This window comes from Lissotriton helveticus, chromosome 3_1, assembly GCF_964261635.1.
Source record: "Lissotriton helveticus chromosome 3_1, aLisHel1.1, whole genome shotgun sequence".
Classification (NCBI taxonomy): Eukaryota; Metazoa; Chordata; class Amphibia; order Caudata; family Salamandridae; genus Lissotriton; species Lissotriton helveticus.
Genome location: NC_136061.1, coordinates 259,534,828 through 259,559,251, shown reverse-complemented (window position 1 = coordinate 259,559,251; position 24,424 = coordinate 259,534,828). Strand labels below are relative to the sequence as shown.

The window sequence follows — 24,424 nt, the reverse complement described above, 5'->3', positions numbered from 1 at the left end:
CTGAAGAAAAGAAAGGCGTGGCTCACCAAACTCTGTTTTTTCAATATTGTATGTTTTTAGTAAGCAACGCAGCATGCTGCCTTTATCTTTAAGCGGCTGACAGTGGACAGGACAGTGGCATGCCGCGCTGCTAACTGAAAGCATATAATATTTAAAAAATGGTGTATTGCAAGCGGCGTCAAAGAAAAGAAAGGCGAGGCCACCATTGTTAAAGTTGAAGGCTACATGCTGCGCTGCTTAAGATAAAATTACAATATTGAAAAAATAGAGTTTGATGAGCAGCGCCAAAGAGAAGAAAGGCACGGCTCCCCAAACTTTTATTTTTTCAATATTGTACGTTTTTTGTAAGCAGCACAGCATGCCTCCTGTGCCGCGCTGCTTACTAAAAGCATATAATGTTGAAAAAGTAGAGTTTGGCGAGCAATTCTGAAGAAAAGAAAGGTGTGGCGGCCATTGTTAAAGATGAAGGCATGCATAGTGGTTTAAATTTAGGTCGTGTACAGGTGTAAGTGGGAGAGCTTGTCGTGCCTGCAACAGCAGCTAGGAGAAAGTCATTAATAAAATAGTGCTCATAGAATGTAAATAAAACATACAGAGTAACAACACATGTTACAGGGGCAGTCCTTATTGGATGTTACAAAATGGGAAAAGGCAGTACTAAGGAGGGACTACTAAGCCTATTCACAAATCAAAAGCTACCATTTACAAAGGGCAGTAAGAGGAGCCAATTGAAAAGATTTAAGGAAAATGGGCGAAGCTTCAATTCCATACCTGAATAAGGCATTTCTTGAGGAGAGAGTGCAAGTGTTACCTAGGCAAGACCTAAAAACATTGCTCTATTGGGAGTAGATGTTCTATTAATAACTCCATGTAAATAAACAATATTTATGACACAATATTTATGCTTGATGATTTTTAGATCATAATATTCAGGTACCATATCTGATTTTACAAATGTGAGGAAAAACCGCAGCTCAGTCCAAGTTCCCGCCCAGCCCACCTTTTGAAGTCTGGAAAGACATGCTAATAGAGCCTTTTTCACTGTATTGTCTCATTTTTCAAACACTTGTTCTCCACTCCAACTGTTGTACAGACCGTCCCAATGCCTGGAAATTCGTCCTCTTGCTATTGACCCAGAAATCGCAGAGCAAAAGTGGCAGGATTTCCCCCTGAGCCCATCTACGCATTCAGGTCATACCCCAAACATGTGCTCCGATCCTCACACTGCCACAGATATAATTGTCCTCACTTGACAAACCACTTAGGCAACATAAAATGAGGGTGATGGCCTGAGAAGCTGTGTAGACCACTCAAACTTGAGTGAGTTCCTGCACTCTGCAGACAGCTAGTCTCTGGTCCAGATGTCACTGCCTACCCAAACGTCAAGTACGTTGACATCTTTGCAGTCCTACAAGTACATGAAATCTGCCAGAAGAGCCACGCATGAGAGCTATAAAAACATCATGGAGAAATAGGAGCAAGTATTCTGACTTTCGGGGAAATCTCTCTGGCCAGCCCTGTGACCTCTCAAATAGCGTACCATGATGTCTAATACTTTGCTAGGCCATGATTCTTCTCACTGTTACCCATGCTACTAATGTCAACCTTTTTCCTCTCCTTTTGCCTCCTGTCAATCGTCCTTTTCTGCTCTTGCTTCCTTCTTTCCTACTTCACAGGTAGACATTTAAGACTGGTAACTCACAGTGCACCATTTGTAGGAAAAAAGTTTTTTGCGTTGCTAATAACTTTGGCACCTTTTGACGAATCTCAACAAAACTTTCGAAAATGTGCTACTTGTTGACTAGTTTGTGCATGGAAAGGTTTGGGGTGATCCGTTTAAGGGGGTCAAGAGAAGAGAGGGTCCCCAAAACGCAAATTCCCCATGCATTTTCCATAAACTTTTTTACACAAAGCTACAGCAAAAACTGCTGAACTGAATTACACTAAATGTGTAAGGAAGATAGAACTTGGTCCACAGATTGTGCTTTTTGTGATTTGGTGTAAATTCATTCAGTACTTTTTGAGAAATTAAGGTTAAAAATAATTGTATGTCTGGACTGTTGGGTCCGCTAGAATCTCTTGAGACTCTTGTGGGAGCGCCCCTTTAAATATGGAGCATTCTGATCGGCCCAGGGAGCTTTGTTTCCCTTGGGCCTTCTTGAGTCTGACTCCCATAGGGGTGAGTGCTCTCATTGGCTGCCAGCAACATGAGAAAAGTGTTGCTGGCAGCCATTACTGGCCTCTGAGACTTAGTCTCCTGTCATGAAATTAAAAAAGAAAAATAGTATAAGGGGGCAGGGTAGGGTAGGGATATCCTAAGCCCCATAAGGGGACTTGAGAACCGCCCCCCCGCCCGCCAGGGGCCATAAAAGAAAGAAATCAGCAACAAATACCGCAATCCTGCAAGACTCCAGTGTGATTGAAAATGGCAACAAAACGAAAAAAACAGCACTTGGTCGCATTTACTTTGTTTATACTTTAGGGCTGAGCCTCCAGAGGCCCCGTGGATCCCATCCCTGGGGCCGAAATAACTTTATATGGGGGTTGACTACGCAGGCTTGTTCCTCAAGCACACCCCATGTGCGTAATTAGTTTATATGGGGACAGGGCCATGAGGCCCCCCTCCCCAAGCCTCTAAAGGCCCAGTGGAGCCCACTCCTGAGGTTGAAATGTAACAAAATGGGGAGGAGGGACGCACAAACCCCCTCTCTGAGTCTCAAAAGCTTCAAAATGCTCCCCTGACTGAAGTTTTACAAAATGGGGAGGGGCCGCGTGACCCCCACTCCTGAGCCATAAAAGGCCCCGGAAAGGCCACTCTTGGGGCTGAAATTTAAAAATTGGGGGGGACCTGCACTGCCCCTCTCCCTGAGCCTTCCGAGGCCTCAGGGAGCCTACCCCCATGGCCAACATGAGTTCATATGAGGATGGGGGCCATGCTACCCCCTTACTGAGCCCGGGGAGTTCACCCCCTCACAGCCCCCTACCCAAGCCATTAAAGGCCCTGGGAGCCAACCCCAGAGGCTGATTACTTTAAGAGGGGGCTGCATCCCCCCCCTCTCGGCCAATAATCCTCTGGGGATCCCATCCCCCGGGCCGGCTCACTAGATATGTCCTGGGGAGCCCACCTCTGGGACATAGTGGTTTCCCTGCCTGCACCGGCACAGGCAGGGAATGTGCGTTTAGTTTAGTGTGGTAGAATATTTTCAAATCTCCCGCCAAGCAGTAGCAAACAAAAACTCTGCTTCCAGCAGGCTGGAGCTTTGAAAATGCTCCTGCCTGCTGGGAGCAGAATTTTGATCTTCATTGAAGCGGGCAGGGAAACAGATTGAAATGTTGCTCCCGCCTGGAGGAAGGAATATCAGTAGCTGCTATTTTTATTTATTTAGTGCATTTTTATAAAGAGCGAACATTACCCGAAGATGTCAGAGCGCTGTACAATAGAGCCAGTTACGTTACAAGAGAAAAGTGATACATAATAGAACATTACAAAGATAAACAGGAGACTTAAAATGAAGGGTACACAAACACAAAATCCAACACAGCAAGCAGGGGTGAGGAATGTACAGGAAAAAATACTAATTTACAATGAAGAGTGAACTTCCTAGAGGTACCTGAGAATGAAAGTATTAGTTCTGAAAGGATACCTTTGGATGGGAGCAATGCCACCTCGCGCTGCAAGCGGGGAGCTGGCTGGGGCCTTGGGGCTCCTCCCACAGCCCCTATTAAGAATATGGTGGGTGCCCTGGGTGGACACCAAGGCACCCACCTTTATAAAATGGGGGCCATGGGGGATGGGGTTTCTGAGGCCAATAGCAGCTTAGGGGGGGGGGGGGAACATGGACCTCTTCCCCTAAAAAAAATACACGGTCCCCAGGGCCTAACAAGGCTCAGGCGGGGGCCGCATTAACCCCCCTTTAATTTTAGTAGTGATGTCATTAGTGATGCTATAAATTATGTCATACAAGATTTTATGAGGGATGTAATATGTGTGTTAAAAAGCAGAGCATGAAGGGGTGCAAGTTATAGTTAGCTCTGCTAACTAGAACTGGTGAATTTCTAGGGAGGTTTTTGTTAAAAAAGTTAATGTCACTGTAATTGCACCTAACTATAACATTACTTTAACCTTTGTTTTTTGGAGATAATATATATATATTCATCGACTAGCTGAGACATGAGACACATTATATGTCATTTCAAGATGGCGCGCACCTTGACCAATGTGATGAGAGTCCCTTGTCAATGTCTATGCCCATGATTACTTGGAAGCTTTATTAACAAGTCGGTAATGCATTTTGTGTAACACACACTGACGAAGGCAGCACGCCGAAACGCGTCTGTGTGAGCCCCTTCCGCGAAATAAAATCAGCGTGATTGGCAAATTCCTTTTTGAGTGCTGTTTTGTCTTCTTCACGAATGATGTGGAGTTGGCCCAGAACAATGTACATGGAAGAGGCTTTAAAACAATTGAATGATAGGGAGTGCTACAGGAGAACTAATGCACAGGAAATACAGGCAGCAAGGAATGACTACTACACTAAATTGATGGCCTGGAGGAGCAAGGGTCTCCTCTCTTGGGATGAATTTAAATTCCTTAAAAATGAACATCCTGTCACACCTGTGATCTATTTCATTCCCAAGATTCACAAGAATCAACAGCAACCTCCAGGGAGGCCGATTATTTCGGCTAAGAGAAGTCTCCTGGAGAATACCAGCAAATACATTGACTTCTTTCTACAAGAGTATGTTAAGTCACTTCCATCTTTCATTCTCGATACAGGGGACCTGATAAACAAACTTTCCAACTTTGTATGGCAACCTAATTACCTCCTCATCTCATTAGACGTCACATCCCTCTATACCAGTATTCATCATAGGGATGGAATTAGAGCAGTCAAACACTACCTTGCTAAGAGAATGAGTAATTGTACAGAACACTCCAATATGTTGATAGAAATGATTTCATCGTGTTTAGAAAATAATGTGTTCTTGTTTTCCAATCAACATTTTTTACAAACTAGAGGTGTGGCAATGGGGGCCTGCTTCTCTCCGAGCTATGCCTGCTTGCATATGGGCTATTGGGAGGAGCAGGTCCTCATGGTGGATTTCTCAGCCACCATGGAACTCAAGGTCAAAGGTTGGTGGCGTTACATTGATGATCTGTTTATGATCTGGGATGGTTCTGAAGCAGATGCTGAGGCATTTATTGAACAGTTGAATGTAAACAACTTGAATTTGCATTTCACTAGTACAATAAGTTCAAAATTGATTGTATTCCTGGATGTGGAGGTCTATATTGATCATGACAAAATGCACACCAGATTACATAGGAAGCCTACAGCAGGTAATACCTTATTACATGCCCACAGTCACCACCCTCTCCACCTGATAAAGAGCATCCCCTATGGGGAGATGCTCCGCATCAGACGGATATGTAGCAATGAATTTGACTGTCTCAAAGCACAAGATGAGTGCAGATCTAGATTTCTGGCCAGAGGCTATGATCTGCTTACCATCAACTCTGCTCAAAAGAGGGCCAACTCTGTTGAGAGAGAGCTTTTGCTGCCTACAACGGAAGCCAAAGGCAAAATCAGTCACGCTGAGGCTAATAATGAAACAAGACTGATAATGACTTTCAGTAACCAGCATAAAACCATTCGCAATATAGTAAAAAACAATTGGTTTCTCATCAGAAGTGACCCTGTAATTGGTAATTTGGTGACAGTCAGGCCTAACATTACTTATAGAAAAGCTAGGTCCATGGAGACGAGTTTGGTCTCCAGCAGCCCCGAGGTACCCACTGGCACATGGCTTGCAGGAAGCAAAGGGTTTTTAAAATGTGCAACTTGCAAGGCCTGTAAAAATGGCAGCAGCAGATCTGAGTACACAATACCTTTCTCCCCAGTCCCACTTAAGATCAGAGAGAAGCTCAACTGCAAAACAGAATTTGCTGTCTATGTCTTGCAATGTCCATGCGGGCTCAGGTATGTGGGCAGCACCAGGCCCCAGGTTCACAAAAGAATATTGCAACATCTGAGGGCCATCATCAATGCTGATCCCACATATCCTGTGGCAAGACATTTCGAATTGGTCCACGATAAGAATCCACAGGGCCTTACTTATTTTGTTATTGATTGGGTGCCACCACAACGCAGGGGAGGCGATAGGGAAGGCCTGCTTCGTAAACTTGAGACCCGCTACATCATCTTACTGGACAGTAAGATGCCTAATGGGCTCAACAAGAGTGAAGACTGCCACACATACCTCTAACCGTGTCACTTTATGGGGTTCCTGTCTCTAAGGCCTATACTGAACAAATACTTACCATCTATTTTTCCATTAGATTAACTTAATTCCCTTATCTTCCACATTTTCCATCAGGTAGATCATTATGATCACATTTTTTAATCACTTTTTTTCTTTGGCACAACTGTTTTTGCTAATCTATGTTATTTGCACTTTAATGCGTGTAGATGCACAATCAACCAATTTGCACTGAAACCATTAGCTACTTTGCACAGAGGACGGTCTTGCCCACATGGGCATTATTAACCAAAACCATATATTTATATATTGTTTTTAAATATTGAACCAACTTATTTATATACAGCATATTGAATATATATATATATATTTTTATACGTGTTTTAAAATTATCTTATTGTTGTTTTATATTAAACAAACGGTTGATAATAATGTGAGGTATGCCCACAGTTGGCAAAAGTTATACCCTTCTATGCAAAATGAGTTTAAGTTGGTCATTGATATAGGTGCATGAACAAAAACTGGGGTATTAGCATGGTTGTGTATATGGCGACCCCCTACATGCAGACCAGTCGTTTTCTAGTGTCCAGCAACTTCACCAATGGTTCCTCTATAGCAAGAAATGTGTTTTATGCTATGTATTCATACAGTAATTGCAAAGTTAACTACTTTTTAACAACAGGAGTACTGAATTGAATTGAATTTATTATATTTATTTTCTTGTCACAGTGCTGCTAAATGCTTGAATTGTGTTAATATCAGTTGTGCATTCACGCATACAGTATGTTTTCTATGTTTATTATGCACTCGTGCACTTTAAAAATGGTGATTTGGCCTGTGTACTGCGTCATGTGATCAAGGCTCCACGAGAGCCGAAACGCGTCGTGGCAAACTGGTGTTGGGCAAAATAAATCTTTGAGGAAACACCAACCGTTGGGTCTCGTCTCGTCTTTTACAGATATTGGCTGTTGGCGTCACATACCACATATATATATATATATATATATATATATATATATACAGGGCAAAAGTCCTAAAAAAAGAAGTCGGGGGACGCTGTCACCGGAAGTGACGTCATGACAGGAAGTGACGTCACGAAAGGTGGCTTGCACCATCGGGCTCATTGCCTCCCCTTGCTCACCCCTTAGATGCGATTGCATCTGAGAAGTCAGTGCATGAGCAGCGTGCTGTGAGCTCCGATCTCGTCCCAGAGAGGCCAAAGAGTGAAGTCCAGCTGTTTGGCAGGGGGGATGGCGTCCACCCGGTAAAATAAGTGGGGAGACGCCGTCCACTCGCGTGGTACCCCGACTCGAGCCCTGTATATATATATATATATATATATATATATATATATATATATATATATATATATATATATATATATATATATATATATATATATATATATATATATATATATATATATATATATATATATATATATATATATATATATATATATATATATATATATATTTCCTCCCAAATGCCCTGAGCTTTACAGAGGTCACATGTAAAGCTCAGGGCATTTGAGAGGAAATATATATATATATATATATATATATATATATATATATATATATATATATATATAAAACGTCATTCCAGTAAATTATGTGTATCGGAACACATGCTCTGCGTGTATTAGGTATAGTGCAAAATGTGTAATTTCGCAATAAATATGTCAGTGCATACAAATAAACAAACACTCGTGGCGTTGTTGGAACCAGGAGGCGGAGTGTAAACCTTTGCCTGGCGACGCAGTTGACAGATACTTGTTTATAGGTCCCAGACCCTCTCCCGGCACTTCCAGCACAGTCAACAGACACCATAAAACAGACCCGCCAATAGGGCCGCTTCCCAAGGCCAGACTAGCTCATAAACTGTGCCAATTTCCTCCTTGTTTCAGGAGCCGATCAATAGCCGCACCAGTCTCCGGCCCACACAATCGATTCCCGGCCGACCCCTCTGACCTCTCCAGAGCGGCTTCCCCAATTGTGGTCACTCCTAGCCAGGCGGCCACCATCACTCCAGCCCGCTGAAAGGGGGCTCAGAAAGGGCTGTCACCCCGGCCTATAGCCCGGACACCCCTGCTGGCCGAGTCTAGAGCTGGGGGGAAATAAAGGCGTTGGTATCTGGGGGCCTGCCAGCCAAGATAAATGAACACGGTTACAGTAATTGCAGCCCCCTAATACAAGAAAACAAAGGGTGTCTTGGGGTGACTGAGTGCGGCCTGCGAGGATGGGGGCACATCAAAGGCGACAAGACCCTCTCCAAGCCCGGGCGTAATTGTCAATTAAGCATGCATATGGAAGGGCATGCCATGACAACGGCAGGCGACACGCTGGTGTATTATTGCAGAGCCCGGGCGCAGCACTGCAAACAGCTGATGCTGCGGACAATATGCTCGTAGGACACCTTGTAAGCAATCAGGCCATGGCTGGGAGGCCAGCTTCTGCTCTGCGGCCCCCCACCGCCCAGGACATTCCTAGCCCAGGGTCACTCGCTGGTCATCATGTAATTGCTGTATTTGCAGAGCAGGCTGCCCCCGAGATTATGGCGATATTATGAACTGGCTGGGTTCACACATCAGTACTAGTAAACTGTCATGGCGCCGGACTGGGGACGTGCAACGTGCAGGATGTAGTGCGGTCTAGTGGTTAAGGTGTACTGTAACCTGTAGAGCCGCAGTGCTTGAAATGGAAACATGGAAGTGCAGGTATTCTGTACCAGAGTGCCTGCCTGTTTCTAAGAAGTGCCAGTACTCGCCAATTAAAAGTATTACGTTACACTTGAAAAGTGCAGGTACTATCCCTCGCAAAAAAAAAGTGCCGGTACTCTGTACTGGACAGTACCGGCCCATTTAAAGCTCTGTTAATAAGTTTAATATACTTATAAAGCGACTTGACAAGAGAGACGCAATAGGTTAAGGGAGAGTAGCACACCATACTTTAAAGAACACCTCTAACAATCCACAAAATGGCCACAGTGTTTTAACCCCTTGGCCGCGGCGGTAATTCAGCCTCGGCGCTAGGAGGGAGGGGGGCCGCGCGACGCCGCCATGCTCGTGACAGAACCACTCCGTCACGAGCCGCGGTGGCGCTGTGCTTGTGACGGAATGGTTCCGTTACGGCCCCGCCTGCCTAATAGAACCCTCAGCGCAGGCGCGGCGGCCGGGCCATGACGGAACCATTCCGTCACCAGCACAGCACCACCGTGGCTCGTGACGGAATGGTTCTGTCACGAGCATGCAAGGAGTTAAAGAAACAGCACTGGCGCTTAAAGGATGGAGACAATGTATTAAAGGGATGGTGCCAACGCTTCTTGAAATGGAAATACTGCAGCAATGGCACAAAAAAAAAAATGAAGGCTCGATGATGCACCCGCTGTTGCTGGTAATGTCATTCTGTAAGCGCGTGCATGTGTCACCTACAGAATGATGTGGGCACTATTTTCTTTTCTTTATTGACCAAACTTAGATGGTTACCCAAACTTTGATTGGTAAATACTGAAAAATCAACGTTAAGTCAGTGAAAGTGCTTTTTTGTTGTAGCAGAGCTCCAGCAGCAACTGGTAGCTACCAGGCCCTCTAAAAGTGGGAAAAAAGGTTAAGTGCCCTTGCGGGATGGGAAGCAACGGAGGAGCGAGTGTTGGGAAGCAACATAGTGGGGGATATAAAATAAAATGAAAGCCGGTGTGAGGGAAGAAGGGGAAAAGCAAGGAAGGGTACATCATGGAGTATGAGGAAGGGGAGAAGTACATGAGAAATCAGTATACAAGGTAGAACAACAGTCAGTCAGTAAGAGAACAACAGGAGAGAGCTAGAAAACACATGCACTGTCATGAAGTATCGAAAGAAAAAGTAGTTCCCTAAATGTGAGCAGTTGAAGAATACAAGTCATTGAAGCAAAACGATGGTTAAAAGACTGTGCTTCAGGACAGTAAAACCACATGATGGACAAGGCAAGCCACTGAATGAGAAGCGAGCCAAGTAGAGTGGCAATGAAGTAAACCAATGGTAAGCAATGGGTGCACTAGAAGCCCACTTTAAGGTTTTTCGCAGCTACACAGCTTAGGCAAGACCTTAAAACCACACATCTTAAGTAAAATATCCATTCTAAAACACTTCAATCACAAACATTGTACTTTGGCCAGAGGAACTATTTTTAATTGACGTTCCCAGGGGTCCACTAATTGAAATGTCTCTGTTGATGAGCTGCATTTTGCTGCACAGCCGCAAAAACAAAACCCTGTTTCAATGTGGAAGCACAAACTTCACTGTCCTCGATTTACAATCCGTCGGTGCTATTTTTAACTCAACCATCTACATCAAAAGAAAGATGCTACTCTCAATTTCAACTCAGAAACTAATGTCTGCTTCCAATGTCTTCTTTAAAATATAAATTATCCTCCTTTTCGGTGCTTGGCATCCTTAAATTTGTGGAACCACCATCCACACACTCATTGAACCACACAAATACAGCAGGAGAGGCAAACCTGCCTCATGGGAAGAGTTTATTGATCAGCAAATCGTGCTAAGTGCACCAACCATAAGCGCATCCCACAGGGCACTAGAATTTTCTTAACATTTTAGCAGACCCTTTGGAATTATGCGATTGTGTGGCTGCAATGATTTGCTGCATTTGCCACTTAATCCACCATCTGCTGCATAATCTGCAGATTTTAACCAAAAAAACGTGTTTCTAGCTCAAAACAATTCAAAAGTAAGTAAAAACACAGCGACTCGTGTTGCCTGGCAATGCAAGGACCTTTCCAAAGGTTTATGGGTCACATTTCTGAAGCTTATTGGTATATTTGAGTGTTAAATTTGTATTGATTAGGTACAACTAATGCCCAGTGTTAGCAAGTTTAAAATGACTAAATAATGAAGCAACACTATCACAAAATGTGCAGCATAATTTGCCTTTTCTTACCGTATAATTTGACGTTCCCCTGCTCCATAATTCCAGTGGCCCTGCATATTAGTCAACACTGTAAGACGGTGCCCTGGAAGATTGTTACACCCAGCAAGGGCTGCCCAGTAAACCTTTCAGGAGCCAGGGCAATCCAGAAAAAACCCCAACAATGGGTAATAGGATTGGCGAGGATTACACAATGTGATCAAGGGAGGAATTGAGGATTGGAAATCGGCACTTATGGGCACCTGGTTACAGATCAGGCACAGATGGTATAAGCAACTTGAACCACATCTGCTCAGCGAGGGGTACTGCCTGTAAGGTGAGGTGGCCTTGTAACGAGCCTGGGTCTGTAGGGGAGGGGCAGCGCTAGCTGTAGCTCCCAACTGAGGGAGTCTCTGAAAGAAGTGGAGGATTCTGGGGGCTCACCTTGCAGGCAGAGGCAGCTTCCCTCGGCTGGCCCCCTCTTGACCCCAGTGCTTCTCAGTCTGCCTTTCTTTTGTTTGCCTCTCCAGTTTGCTGACTTTGGTGTGCAGATTACAGGTGGAAAGACAATGTGCGCCGCTTATCACACAATGCCTCTTCCCGGCCACTCGCTCAGGCCCTTCACTGATTATCTGGCACTGCCTCATTGTCCCCCTTTCTCCTGCCTCCTTCTCTGAACCCTCCTCGCAGCTTCATGCACAGTCACATCTCTCCTCCCAGGACCCGCAGACAGCCCTCACTGCAGCCACATGCACATGGATCACTCCCCCGGGGCTCAGTGCATGGGGTTCGCAAATGGCAGTCAGTATGAATGAAATGTAATGAAAAAGAACATTCTGTGTACAAATAGCAGTTTTTATGCACGTCTTACTCTCATGGATGACATGGATGAAATGTATCTTCCATGTGCTGAAAGTGGCTTTTATGTACACATAGCAGATTGCTTGCCACAATAGCACATTGCATGTACAAATGCATGTATGGATAGGAGTTCGTATGAAGACATAGCATCTTTTATGTAAAAAAGCGGTGTGTGTGTGTGTGTGTGAAAAGCAGCTAACATGTAAAAGTAGAAGTTTGCATATAGATGTAATTTCTTGTGTGCATGAATAGTTATGTACATTTATAACTAGGGACTTATATGTAGAAGTAGCAGTTTCTATGCATATGAAAAGCAATGACATCATTGGACTCAGGTTGAGATGAATCTTGCTGTGATGCTGGGTCAGGAATTGCCCGACACAAGTACACAGAGCCTCAGTTCTCAGGACTAAGAGAAGCAAGGCAAGAAGAACACACATTTGCCTCAATACAAGAAGACATGGAAACAAAAAGACAGGGCTACCTGGAGTCTGTTACAAATGAGTTCTGAAACCAAATGTGCTGGAAAGGACACAGGAGTCAACAAGCATTGGCATAGGCAATAGGTCAGGCTGTTGGGGACTTAAAAGTGTTTAGCCAGAGCACGTAGCTTTGCCAATGTATTTAAGCTATGTTGTAGAGCAGTGTGGCTGCTGTGCAGCATGATACAAAGTTATAATAGAAAAGTGGTATAAGCATGTTACCTTATATATAACTAAGAAGACATTATGTACAACTGAACGACACTATTAAATAAATGAATGAACATAAAAAATGTCTTCTAGTTTTTTTGTCCTTGCAATTTTGGCAACTTCTTCCTGCCTGTTCTAATGCTTGTTTTTTCTAGCTTTTTTGTTATGGGGCGGGGATAAACAAAGGGAGGGTGGAGATTGGGAAATAGTACCTGAATTACAACACGAGCAGCAGATGAACACTAGGGGAGTATCAACAGATGAGGTGGTGCTACTGCACTGATTCTGAGTTGGTGGTGCACTGGTGGCGGTGCACTGATGCTGAGGTGCTGCTGTGCTGGTGTTTAGATGGTGCTGTGCTGATGCTGTGGTGGTGCTGTGGTTGGGATGAGGTAGTGCTGTATTGAGGTGGTGCTGAGTGATACTGAGGTAGTGGTGTGTTTGTGCCAAGGGGGTGCTCAGTTGGTGCTGAGTGATACTGAGGTGGTGCTAAGTGATGCTGAAGCGATGCTGTGCTGAGGTGGTGCTGTGCTTGTGCTCAGGTGGTGCTGAGTGATGCTGAGTTGGTGCTGCGCTGGTGGTGAGGTGGTGATGTGCTAATGTTAAAGTGGTGCTGCATTGGTGCTGAAGTGGTGGTGCACTGGTGCTGAGGTGGTGCTGAGATGGTGCTTAGGCGGTGCTGAGTCATGCAGAGTTGGTACTGTGCTAAGGTGATGCTGGGCTGATGCTGTGGTGGAGCTACGCTGATGCTGAAGTGGTGTTGCATTGGTGCTGAGTTGCTGTTGAGGAGGGGCTGTGCAGGTGCTGAGGTGGGGATGCATTGTTGCTGAGGTGGGGATACACTGGTGCTGCGGTGGCGCTACGCTGGAGGTGGTGCACTGATGTGGAGGTGGTGCTGTGTTGATGGTGAGGTTGGGCTGCGCTGGTGCTGAAGTGGTGCTGTGCTGATGGTGCTGTGCTGATGCTGAGCTGGTGCTGTGGTGTTGCTGTGCTGATGCTGAGGTGGTGCTGAGTGATGCTGTGGTGGTGCTGAGTCATGATGAGGTGAAGCGGAGTCATGCTGAGGTGGTGGTGCTGAGCTTGTGCTCAGGTGGTGCTGAGTTGGTGCTGTGATGAGGTGCTGCTGCGCTGATGCTGAGGTGATCCTGCGCTGATGCTGCGTTGGTGTTGAGTTGCTGGTGAGTTGGGGGCTGCACTGCTAGTGATGTGGGACTGCACTGATGCGGAGGTAGTGCTATGCTGAGATGGTGCTGTGGTGGTGCTCAGGTGGTGCTGTTCTGATGCTGAGTGGGTGCTGTGCTGGTGTTGAGGTGCTGCTGCACTGGTGCTGAGTAATACTGAGGCAGTGCTGAGGTGGTGGTGTGCTTGTGAGGAGGGGGTGCTAAGGTGGTTCTGAGTGAAACTAAGGTGGTGCTGAGTGATGCTTTGGTGGTGCCCAGTGATGCTGTGCTGGAGCTGAGTGATGTTGAGTTGGTGCTGCGCTGGTGCTGAGGTGATGCTTCACCGGTGCTCAGGTGGTGCTACGCTAATGTGAAGTGGTGCTGCTTTGGTGCTGAGTTTCTGCTGAGGTGGTGCTGCACTGGTGCTGAGGTGATGCTGGGCTGTTGCTGTGGTGGGGCCGCGCTGGTGCCGAGTTGGCGCTGCTCTGGTGGTGGTGCACTGATGCAGAAGCGATGCAGTGCTGATGCTGAGGTGGTGATGCTTCACTGATGCTGAGGTTGTGCTGCGCTGTTAGCAAGGTGGTGCTGCACTGGTGCAGAGGTGGTGCTGTGCTGGTGCTGAGGTGGTACGCTGGTGCTAAGGTGGTGCTGCGCTTAAGCGCAAGTGGTGCTGTGCTTGGGCTGAGTGATGAGATGGTGCTGTGCTGGTGTTGTGGTGGTGCTCAGGTGCTGCTGCGGTGGTACTGTTGTTGTGGTGCTGAGTAACGGTGACTGCTGCTGAAGTGGTGTTGCGCTAATGCTGAGGTGGTGTTGCACCGTCTACTTGCAGGATATAATGTTAAGTAACCTCACACTATATGCAGCGTTTGGCGAGCACGAGGAGGCATCCCTTGATATTGGTTTCATTTCACCAACGATTGAAACCTAAAAGAAGCGTGCAACTTAAAGCTGCTTCCATTTTCATAAAACGAAGCAATATCAGCATGTTTACCTCATTAATCGTATCCAAATAATCACGCTGTAAACGGCATAATGTAAATAGGTTGATTGCCCTGTCGACCATCTTCTTAAATTACACTTCTATTAAGTAAATATATTATTCAGTGGCGGCTCTTCCGCTAAGGCGGAGGAGCATCGCCCACTTTTCATGGAGCAGTGTAAACGAAAAAATTAAATGATAATAACTGAAGTTATTATCATTTAATTTTTTGTATGGTCTTGCTAGTGCGGGGCTTGCCTTCCCTGACGTCGGGTAGGAGGAGTGGTTTTGCACTCTGTAAAGTGTACATGAATGTACGACCGTTCCTCTCGGGCCGGCCAAACATTTATGCACACTTCGTATGTCCTCCATACAGGCTGCATTTCAGCCTGCATGGAGAACATGACCAGGCCCCCATTCCCTGGCTTAGCGCTGAACCCTGGCACTCAGACCAATCACCACGCTGCATTGCAGCATTGTGATTGGCTCAGGAGAGCTTGGGTGCTTATCAATCCTAACGCTGTATTGCAGAGTTGTGTTTGGCTCTGGGGAGCCTGGGAGCTTCCCGGTCCCTGGAAGACTCACTTGACGTGGGAGAGACTTGGCGATGGAGAGATGTGGCGAGATCAGGTACGTGATTTTCTTTAAGTATTCAAACCTCCCTCCCCCGCTTTACCACCCCCGTACCTTACCGGCTGCCACTGATATTATTTAATGTTTGGACACCTGAACTAATGAAATCAAAATTTTTAATGGATGAAAAACAACATAACATCTGGCTGAAAAAGTGCTTGTGAAACCAAAGACAGTGGAAAACAAGATAAGGACATGATTTGCATCCCTCGGCTGAACGCGTTCGGAAAGCCAAGCAAGCCCAGGCAAAAGAAAAAGTAGTGCACTGAAACTAACTTATATGCCGATAGTCAAGTGATCCATGTAACAGAGCCAGTCTCCAGGCCATGACCACAACAGCAAAAGGAGGGACAAATGTAAACTATTCACCAATGAAAACAAGGAATTTCGATAGTCACATGAAGGAACAAATCGAAACTGATGGGAGTGCTGAAAGCCCATACGTAGCTACAGGATGTCTCGAGAGACAGCGCATGCTGTGCCTAGGCGAGACCTAAAAACACCACAACATGGAGACTCTGACCAGCACTGAGTGTCACAGAGGGGCACTAAGTTGTACAGAGGGCACAAGATCCTTTGTTTAGACAGATAGCCATCAGGGATCCAACACAATAAACATCACTGCTATAGCTGGCATGGGTAGGGTTGAAGGAGGAAAGGTTTGACCAGGCCTAATGGGCCTGCGGAAACCCATCAGGCAAAATCCAGGACATAGTTTACTCTCACACAGGTGAGCACACAACATCCACCACACTCTTAGGGGCATCGCCGCAGGAAGAGTGCTCACCCACATTTTCTCAGATGTGGAAAAGATCAATTGACTTATCACCCCCTCAACAGAAGAACGCTGTCGGGTAAACTTACAATCGCAGGCATCAACATGCACCAAAAATGTAAGGTAGGAAGAGATGAAGCAATTGATGAATGCTGAGCTACGCAAACAATGTGTAACACAACGTGGCATCATATATGTATAAATAGGAATGTGATCAGTATGTACTGAACATTATGTCTTCCGAAACACCATAACAAGGGCCACTGGAATTATGTAACTGTGCTGCTGCGTTTTTTTTTCAGTTATAGACTTGACACATTTGCCACATAATCCATTCACTGCGGTATAATTTGTAGAATTTCCATTTCATAATGGTCAAAAGGTACTAAAAACGCAGCAACACATATTGCTGCTCAGTTGAAGGCCCTTTGCAAAGGTTGACTGGTCACCTTTCTGCTGCTTATTACTCTCTTTGGGTGTTAAACTAGTACTAATGATGTGCACCAATGCCCAGATAGTGTTAACACGGGGAAAAATGACAAAATAATGAAATGATACTATCACAACATTTGCTGCATTACGCCTCACAATTTGCCTTTTGTTGCTGCATAATATAATCAACCCTTCTGAATAATTTAAACCCCCCGCTGCATAATTTCAGTGACCTTGACCATAAGCAAGTTCACACTATGAAACGTGTGGCCCAGCACGCTGAAAAGTAACCCATGGGATGATTTGTTCTCACTGATGGAAACAAATCGTCATGAAGGGTCGGCAAAGTACGAAAAACCCAAGCTGTACCATTGTCCCCATCATATAACATAGCCCTTTCTCCCTTCGGCTAGAGCACTGACATTGTTATAATGTTGGTGCCAACGCACTAAAAGAACCTTAATAGGGTAAAACGGTATAAAGACCTGTGGCACAAAAGACGCCCATCCTCACTCTGTGTCCCAGTCTGACATGTCTGGATGTGGCATGATTTGTCATTAATGTCTGTCTTATCAAAAGTCACACCCACGAGCATATTTACCCACTTTCGTTTATTTCTTATTCAGTAACATATGAAAACAGCGCCTACATCTAAGATCTTCACCAGTCCAGCAGATGAACACTTACACGCTTTTAACATCTGAAAGAGGCTGCAGTTCTAGAAATAGTTTCAGAATGCTCATAATGTTTTGCCATCTACTGCAGTCATCCTTTTCAATGAGGGCAGTCCAACACTGGTCCATCAGGGCAAAAGTCATACCCAATGTTCAGGAAATCCACTGCCAGTGAGATTGATTGCCATCTAGATTCATTGTTTGTAAATGTATCTTCTGAGGGCATGAAGCAAATCTGGCATGGTCATCATTTAACAACCTAAATTGAAATGACCCTGCTAGAGAGAGGATGTATGCACAAGGAGAGACACCACCAGCTCTCAATCCCCCCGCCACTCTGCCGCAGCTGACTTGGTATGACCTCAATGGCCCTCTTCATGGACAAACTCCTGCCACAGTCTGTATATAGCCGACTTTGCCTTTCTGTAAGCAGGCAGATGTCTGACACATGCCATAACTACCCCTAGAAGCCAGACACATGCCATAACTACCCCTAGAAGCCGGATGCTGAAGTCACTGCTGCAGGGCATGATTCTGGCCACAATACAGATCACAAAATGGTGAATGGCCAACCTGGAAATATAAGCCGTTCAGACATCAGCCTATGTCGTGAAGAAGGCCTAACTTCCTTTGTATGGGAGAAACCGCAAGCCAGTTGATATCCCCATGCCCAGTAGTGCCCATACAATAGTAGATCTTGGACTTAAGTGAGAGGAAAGGAGTCTTTGGAACACCCAACAACACCAGGATTATTGACAAACAAGGCTACCCTTAGAAGAAAACCACATGTGAAAAAATCCTGTATATTAAATGCATCTCTTGAAGTAGCTCTATCCACTCCATCACATTTTGCTCAAACTCAAACCATCTACCCTCCACAATGTCTAGGAATGGTGCAGCTTGTTCCACTTTGGTTTTGACTATTGAATTGCTCATTTCAGTTTATCTGTTCCACATCCTGCACCCAGACAAGAACCATACCCTAAAAAGAGGGCAGATCTCTCTCCAGTGGTGACATAGGAAATACAAGGAGGCACTTACCTGGCAGTTTGTTGGGCGAGGATGCATTTGGCTGAGGGTGGTGTGGAGAGTTGTGCGAAAGGAGATTGTTCATGCTAAGAGGGTGCGATGGCCCTGTAGTGTAAGCGTCCATGGCCAATTTCTGTCGGAAAGCCTCCTCTTTCCTCCTGTTTGCAAACCAGTTATATACACGAACTTCCGTTACCAAGTTAGAGCCCAGTCCATGTGCTTTTGAGGGGGAAACTCCTCGCTGAAGGCACTCCGCTCTAAAGATGGAAAAAGGAGCACTTTTTAGAGGGTACGTAAAATAACTGCTACACACATGCACATTTCTGCATCAGGCACATTAACACCCCAGTTACCTAGCAAGAAAGCATGAATTATCGGGTGGTGGTAGACCCTCAAGAAGTACTAACATTTTCCTCTTGAAACGACACATTTTTAGCAAAAAGAGAACCTGGCACCGAGCCTTCTCCTGTGCTGCGCCGAAGATCTGGAACTCTCCTCCACAGAAGTACGCAGAATCTCCTCCATGGTTGCCTTCAAATTGGAAGCCAAAAGATTCCAAATGAACAAGTTCTTACCTTAAATGGGTTAGGATCATCTGCTCTAAGTCACTGATCCTACAACCATTAGACCTTAAATGGATGGTATTCTTCTTTACCTAATTGTTTGCTCTCCTCTCGGTCTGCTATGTACCAGTTATTGTATTATTATCCTCTGACTCCTTTGTCCTGTAATTACTCTTGTTTGTTATTCTTATTTGATGCCGATATTGCATTTATTACCTTCCTTCCATCCTTTTGTAAGGTGCTCTGATATCCTGCGGGATCTTGTACGCGCTATATAAAACTTTATATATATATATATATATATATATATTCTTCCAAGGGAGATAAGAAACAATGAAATTTAATAGTAGCTCTTATCTTTTTTGCAGATTTATATAGCGCAAACCCGACCCGAAGGTACTGGAGCGCTTTACATCAGCACCAGTTACATTGCACAAGGACACATTGATTTTGTTGGTAGGCACGAGGAAATTAAGTGATTTGCCCAGAATCACAGGATGTGAAGTCGACCCCGAGGCTCGAACCTAGGTTTCCCAGCTCGGCAGTCTACCCGTGAGACCACACCCTCTCCTGCCAGTTTCATTCTTCCAGGGGCATGAGAGAGAATTGAAAGCTAAAAGTTGCCTGAACCCCCGCACTGTAAGCCAGAAAACAAAGGTATGCCTGAGATTCAACCACTCTAAGTGTAAGTGTATCCCTGTGTACACAAGATTGGCCAAGGTGTTTGTATAGAGTTTGGTGCCAAAAAGTGCCAGATGCCCCGTTCGCCATATTAAAAGTGCACTGATATCAATGACACGTTAAATACAGCAGACAGGAACAACTGCCACTCTATAGGGGATGTCCCCCCCACCAAACTCTAAATAAGGCCCTGTGTTGCTACCCCTTCTGCAGAGCCACCACCAGGCGCCCGAAAAGTCAAATAGCCAACCTGGAAAAAGGTATCAGCCAAAGACAAGCTGATCCTGCCAGTGAAATAGAGAGGCAGCATCACTGCTGTTCGGGGACTCCTACTGCGGAATTCACTATCAAAAGAACTTTTGGCCATCCTTACAATGTCTTTTATATGTAAAAAAAGCACCAAAAAAACAATGAGGTATATTAAACATTGCAACAACACACCTAAAATATTCATTGTCCTGGGTTTCACTACTTCTGCCCATACCACCTACCTGATTGACTGCGCGAGTGAGTGACATATTAATTATACACCTCTTGGTGCTAGGACTATCAGATATGTGAATACGTCTAGGATAGCAGATGTAACTCCAAGATCTTGCTGAACCTTTCATTGTTTGGAGAAGAATAACAGGAAGGCTATTTGAGAACATGTCAATGAAGTCTACCACCATCTCACTGCACCATCTCTAAGGGTCCTGACTTAGGCTTGTCTTTATATTAACATATCCTGTGTGACCCACATATGTGTGTCGACCCAGACCAGACATAAGCGATCTGTAGCCCTCGGTCCACAGTTTAGCGCTACGTAAGCACCCACTTGAGCAAGCGTGCCCTTACCGGTTACACTCCTCCACCAGGGCCTCGCGCTCCTCCTTGCTCGGGTTCTTTTGTCGCTCGTAGGCATGGTACAAGATCTGCTGGGAGGCGGGCCCCCACTTGAAGCGATTGCGCCTCATCTTCTTGCTGGCTGTCTCGGTGCAGGACTCGTCCGGCTGGCCCGGGCACTGGCTTGGCTGGCTGAACTCTGGAAAGAGAAACAGCACCTGATCCTGACTGCTTTTGTCTGTCATATTTCCACAACCCTGGACTGTCTGGTTGAACTCTGAAAGAAAACAAAATGGTAGATTGGACCGGGTCTGCAGGAGCCCCAGACATCAAGAACAAATGTGATGAGATTGCGTCTATGTTAGAGATCAAATCACCACAAACAATCACAAAGCAATCATTACAGGAGACAAGCCCCCTGATCATCAGCTTAGATCACAATGACAGCAGGACAGCCAGGCTAATTGAACACTTCCATTTCACCAAAAGAGGACGAAGGGAAAATAAGAGATTGCTCATTTTCAGACAGCTAATTAACTAAACTGTTGTGATTACAAGGACAGATGTAAACTCCATTTGCAATGTGGTCCGCTACAACAATATTGAGTGACAAATGCAACATGGACCAAAATAAATCATGCTAAGCTACTTCAACCACTGAGCACCCTTCACCCCGATAGAGAGACATTTGAGGACCAATAGGGACAAGGCCACATTGTAGTTATAGTCTACTGAGAAATGGGGAGATTTCCAATCCGGCAAGCAACTTTGAAAGACCAGTGGGATGGGACAGAGTCTGAAAGGCCGATGGGTCGCGGTGGACTGGGTCACATTTGACTTACTCCGTTCCCATTTCATTATTTAAGGGTCACATACCAGATCCCCATTCCCCAGTCTCCGGCAGCCTCGCCATTAAAATAACTCAACACAACACAAATCAATAATTACGAATAACATGTAATATGTAAAAAAAAATATCAGTTGTTTGACCCCTTTGCCACAACCTTTGACCTGTTTTGTTGACAAAAATAGAGATAAGAAGAATTAATCTGGACAGAGAAGAGGTGGTAACACAAGACTGCGGCGTGGGTGATCACCTATGAGGACTCTGCAAAATCAGACAGGATGTTGCGCCTCAAAAAGAAGACACATCCACCAACTGCACCACAACCTCAAAATAGTTTAATAAAAGGCAGCAGGAAAACTGCATTAAAAGGAGGAGTCTACTTTTTCTGAACCTAGAAATTCCTTCTGTCGTTGAGGACAGCACACCTCCTTAGGTGGCAAAGAGCAAAGAGGAACTTTCACTCTTTATTTCCTTTTTTGGACCTCTGATATCCGTTGTATAGTTAATTGTCCTTTCAAAAGAGACATTTTAGAGAGTGCCAATCACTAAGCTGCTTGACTCTCTGTTCTTCAAGCACGACTTTCCGTTGAGGCGGGACTTCCTGTTATAACATGTCTCATCGGAAATGCAGGGGATGTACTTGCCCTTAAGTAATGGTTCAAGGTGGACAATTACAGGGCATTCTTGCTCGGGCAGAGGCTGCACCCAGCTGGTGGGGGAGGGTGGGGGCGACGCCATCTCTAAAGTATGAGGTCTTAAGCGTGGCTGGGTCGAACTGGCTATGCTGCCATTTTCTGGGCCGTGCAGGCTAGGGGGCTGCTGTCAGAGCTGCCATGGCCCAACCGTGAAAGAGCCCGTGGCCCAATTCGGATCCCTGCCCCCTGCAGAGCGGTGGGTGCCTTTTGAGTTTTTGCCAGGGGAGATTTTGATTTCCAGCCCGGCCCTGGGTAGGATGGGGGAGTCACCGTTCAAGGAAGGGATTCCACCCAGCCCGGGGCCTGTGTATTTACGTCAGACGCTGGACTATCCTCATTTTGTGCAGTGTGGGCATGATGTTGTGGCACGTGTAAAGGAACACACTGCGCATGGGCTGAGCCGGGGACCACGTTCTGCTGATACCACAGAGGAACCGGGAAGACCTGCGTCAATGTTATGGTGATAGAGCGCGAGGGGCGTCCAGGACCGTGGGAAATCACCATGGCGACGCCTAGCATGCCTAGGAACAAGACAGCCCCCTTGCCCTGGTGATTTACCGCCGCCATGATAACCCCTCGGATGCGCCTTTGCACTTCATTAAAAGGCTCTCGGCTGCACTTGGGAGGCGCGCGGTCTTCGGGGATCAGGCCAACATTTTAGGCGGCAAGGTCTTTCAGCGCGTGCTTTTCAAGGAGCTAAACTGTCTTTGTTGTAAGCCGGTACGTTCTTATTTAAAGGGAAAATAATAACAGATGAAACTAGCGCTTGGAGCTTACATAACATGTGTATTTGTAAATTCCACGTCCACCCGAAGGTGTCTTGGCGCTGAATAACAGATGTTTATTGTTAACCAGCTCAATGGTACTCATTTTACCGACCTCAGAAGGATGAAAGGCTGAGTGGATCTACTAGGATTCGATCCTGTGACCATGAGTTCGAACACAGGCCCCTACCATAGGCACATGAATCCACTAAGCCACCATACGCAGCTTAAATATTAGTGGCTTATACTCACCACTGCCGAGTTTTGAATGGCTCATTGGCCCTCGCGTGGCCCAGTGTTTGGTGGGACGTTTATTGTACCCAACAGAGGTTTGACTTTATTGGGTGCGATAAAAAGTTCCTATGACACGTTTCTGGTGAATAACATCACCTATGAGGTTAACCCACTTCATTATCACATATGTATGCTATGTGCTTTACCCCAGGTATATTGTGTATGTGCAAGGGGGCACCTCACTACCATAAAGAGATATGCACAAATAATTAATTATGTTTTTCATATACATCCATCCAACCATTTGATCGCTAAATATTAACATTATGCCCATTGTTCTGCTTATCACATGCATGAAGAGTCACATCTTTCATGAAGATACCTATAGTATGATTTTGTCTGTGCATCACATGTAAATAGAGGCATCTTATAAAAAATGTTCAGATACTGTAGATCCTTCTAAGATTATCCTCTACGTGCATAAGGTTTGTCTGATAAGATAAAATAAATACATGTACCGAGTATGCAGTTCTATGAAGAATGTATACATGCACACAGCTGTCTTAAGTTTGAGAGCAAGTAGACAGTGTTTCCTGCTGTGTTTAACACATGCATCACGATAGCCTACTTTTGATTAAATATATACATAGGGATTTAGCACTCTACTACTATCAAATCTGTGTATTGAGTCAGCGACGGAGCTAAGGCAGAGGAGTGTCGCCCTACTGCTCTCTGAGCAGTTCAAAAAGGAAAAATAAAATGATAATGCAACGTTATTATCATTTTAATTTTTTGTACTGCAGCGGCTCACTCAGTTTCATGCGGGCGGGGGTAGGCACAGCAGGGGGGAGGCGTGGTGGCACTCTCTAAGTGTGCATGACGGTTTGGTTGGCTGTCTTGGGTCGGCCAAACAGCCATGCGCATTTAGCTTGCTCTCTACCCAGCTATATTGTACAACGTAGGTGGAGAACATGCACAGGCTCCCAGTCCCTGTCTGAACTTTGAACCAGGGCTCTCAGGCCAATAACAACGCTGCTGGTGAGAGCAGAGTCGTGATTCGCTAGGGGAGTCAGGGAGCCTGTGTGCTTCTGTGCTGCCAGGATTTGAGACAGGAAGAAGAAGAGGACGGAGGAGAGCCGGCGGATGGCCGTATCCAGGTAAGTGATTTTTTAAATGTATTTTCCATTCCCCCGTTCTCCCCTCTCCACCACCCCCGTTTGGTTGCAGCCGCCACTGCATGGAGTCAACATGTTATAAATGGCTTCTAAGGATGTAACCATCTCAAAGTAAAAGACCGATAAACGCTAGTCACTATGCCTATTTTTGCTTTTTTGGCAGCATTTCGTGGCGCTGCACCACTCAGGATAAATTACTGTTAGAAGTAGAGTATGGCAGATAATAATACCATGACTGCTAGC

General features: G+C 45.5%; 1 protein-coding gene across 2 annotated transcripts in view; it reads right to left on the bottom strand.

Annotated features, from left to right (window-relative positions):
• HNF1B (HNF1 homeobox B) overlaps positions 1 to 24,424 on the bottom strand; it is a 105,225-nt gene that overhangs the window by 61,387 nt on the left and 19,414 nt on the right. For both annotated transcript variants that reach the window (XR_013608605.1, XM_078679771.1), the window contains exons 3-4: positions 20,479 to 20,743; positions 18,410 to 18,654 (exon numbers count right to left, since the gene is read on the bottom strand). Coding sequence is in view for 1 of the 2 variants with exons in the window: in XM_078679771.1 (XP_078535897.1) it covers positions 18,410 to 18,654; positions 20,479 to 20,743 (510 nt within the window). In the remaining variant the exon portion in view is untranslated. The remainder of the gene's footprint in view (positions 1 to 18,409; positions 18,655 to 20,478; positions 20,744 to 24,424) is intronic.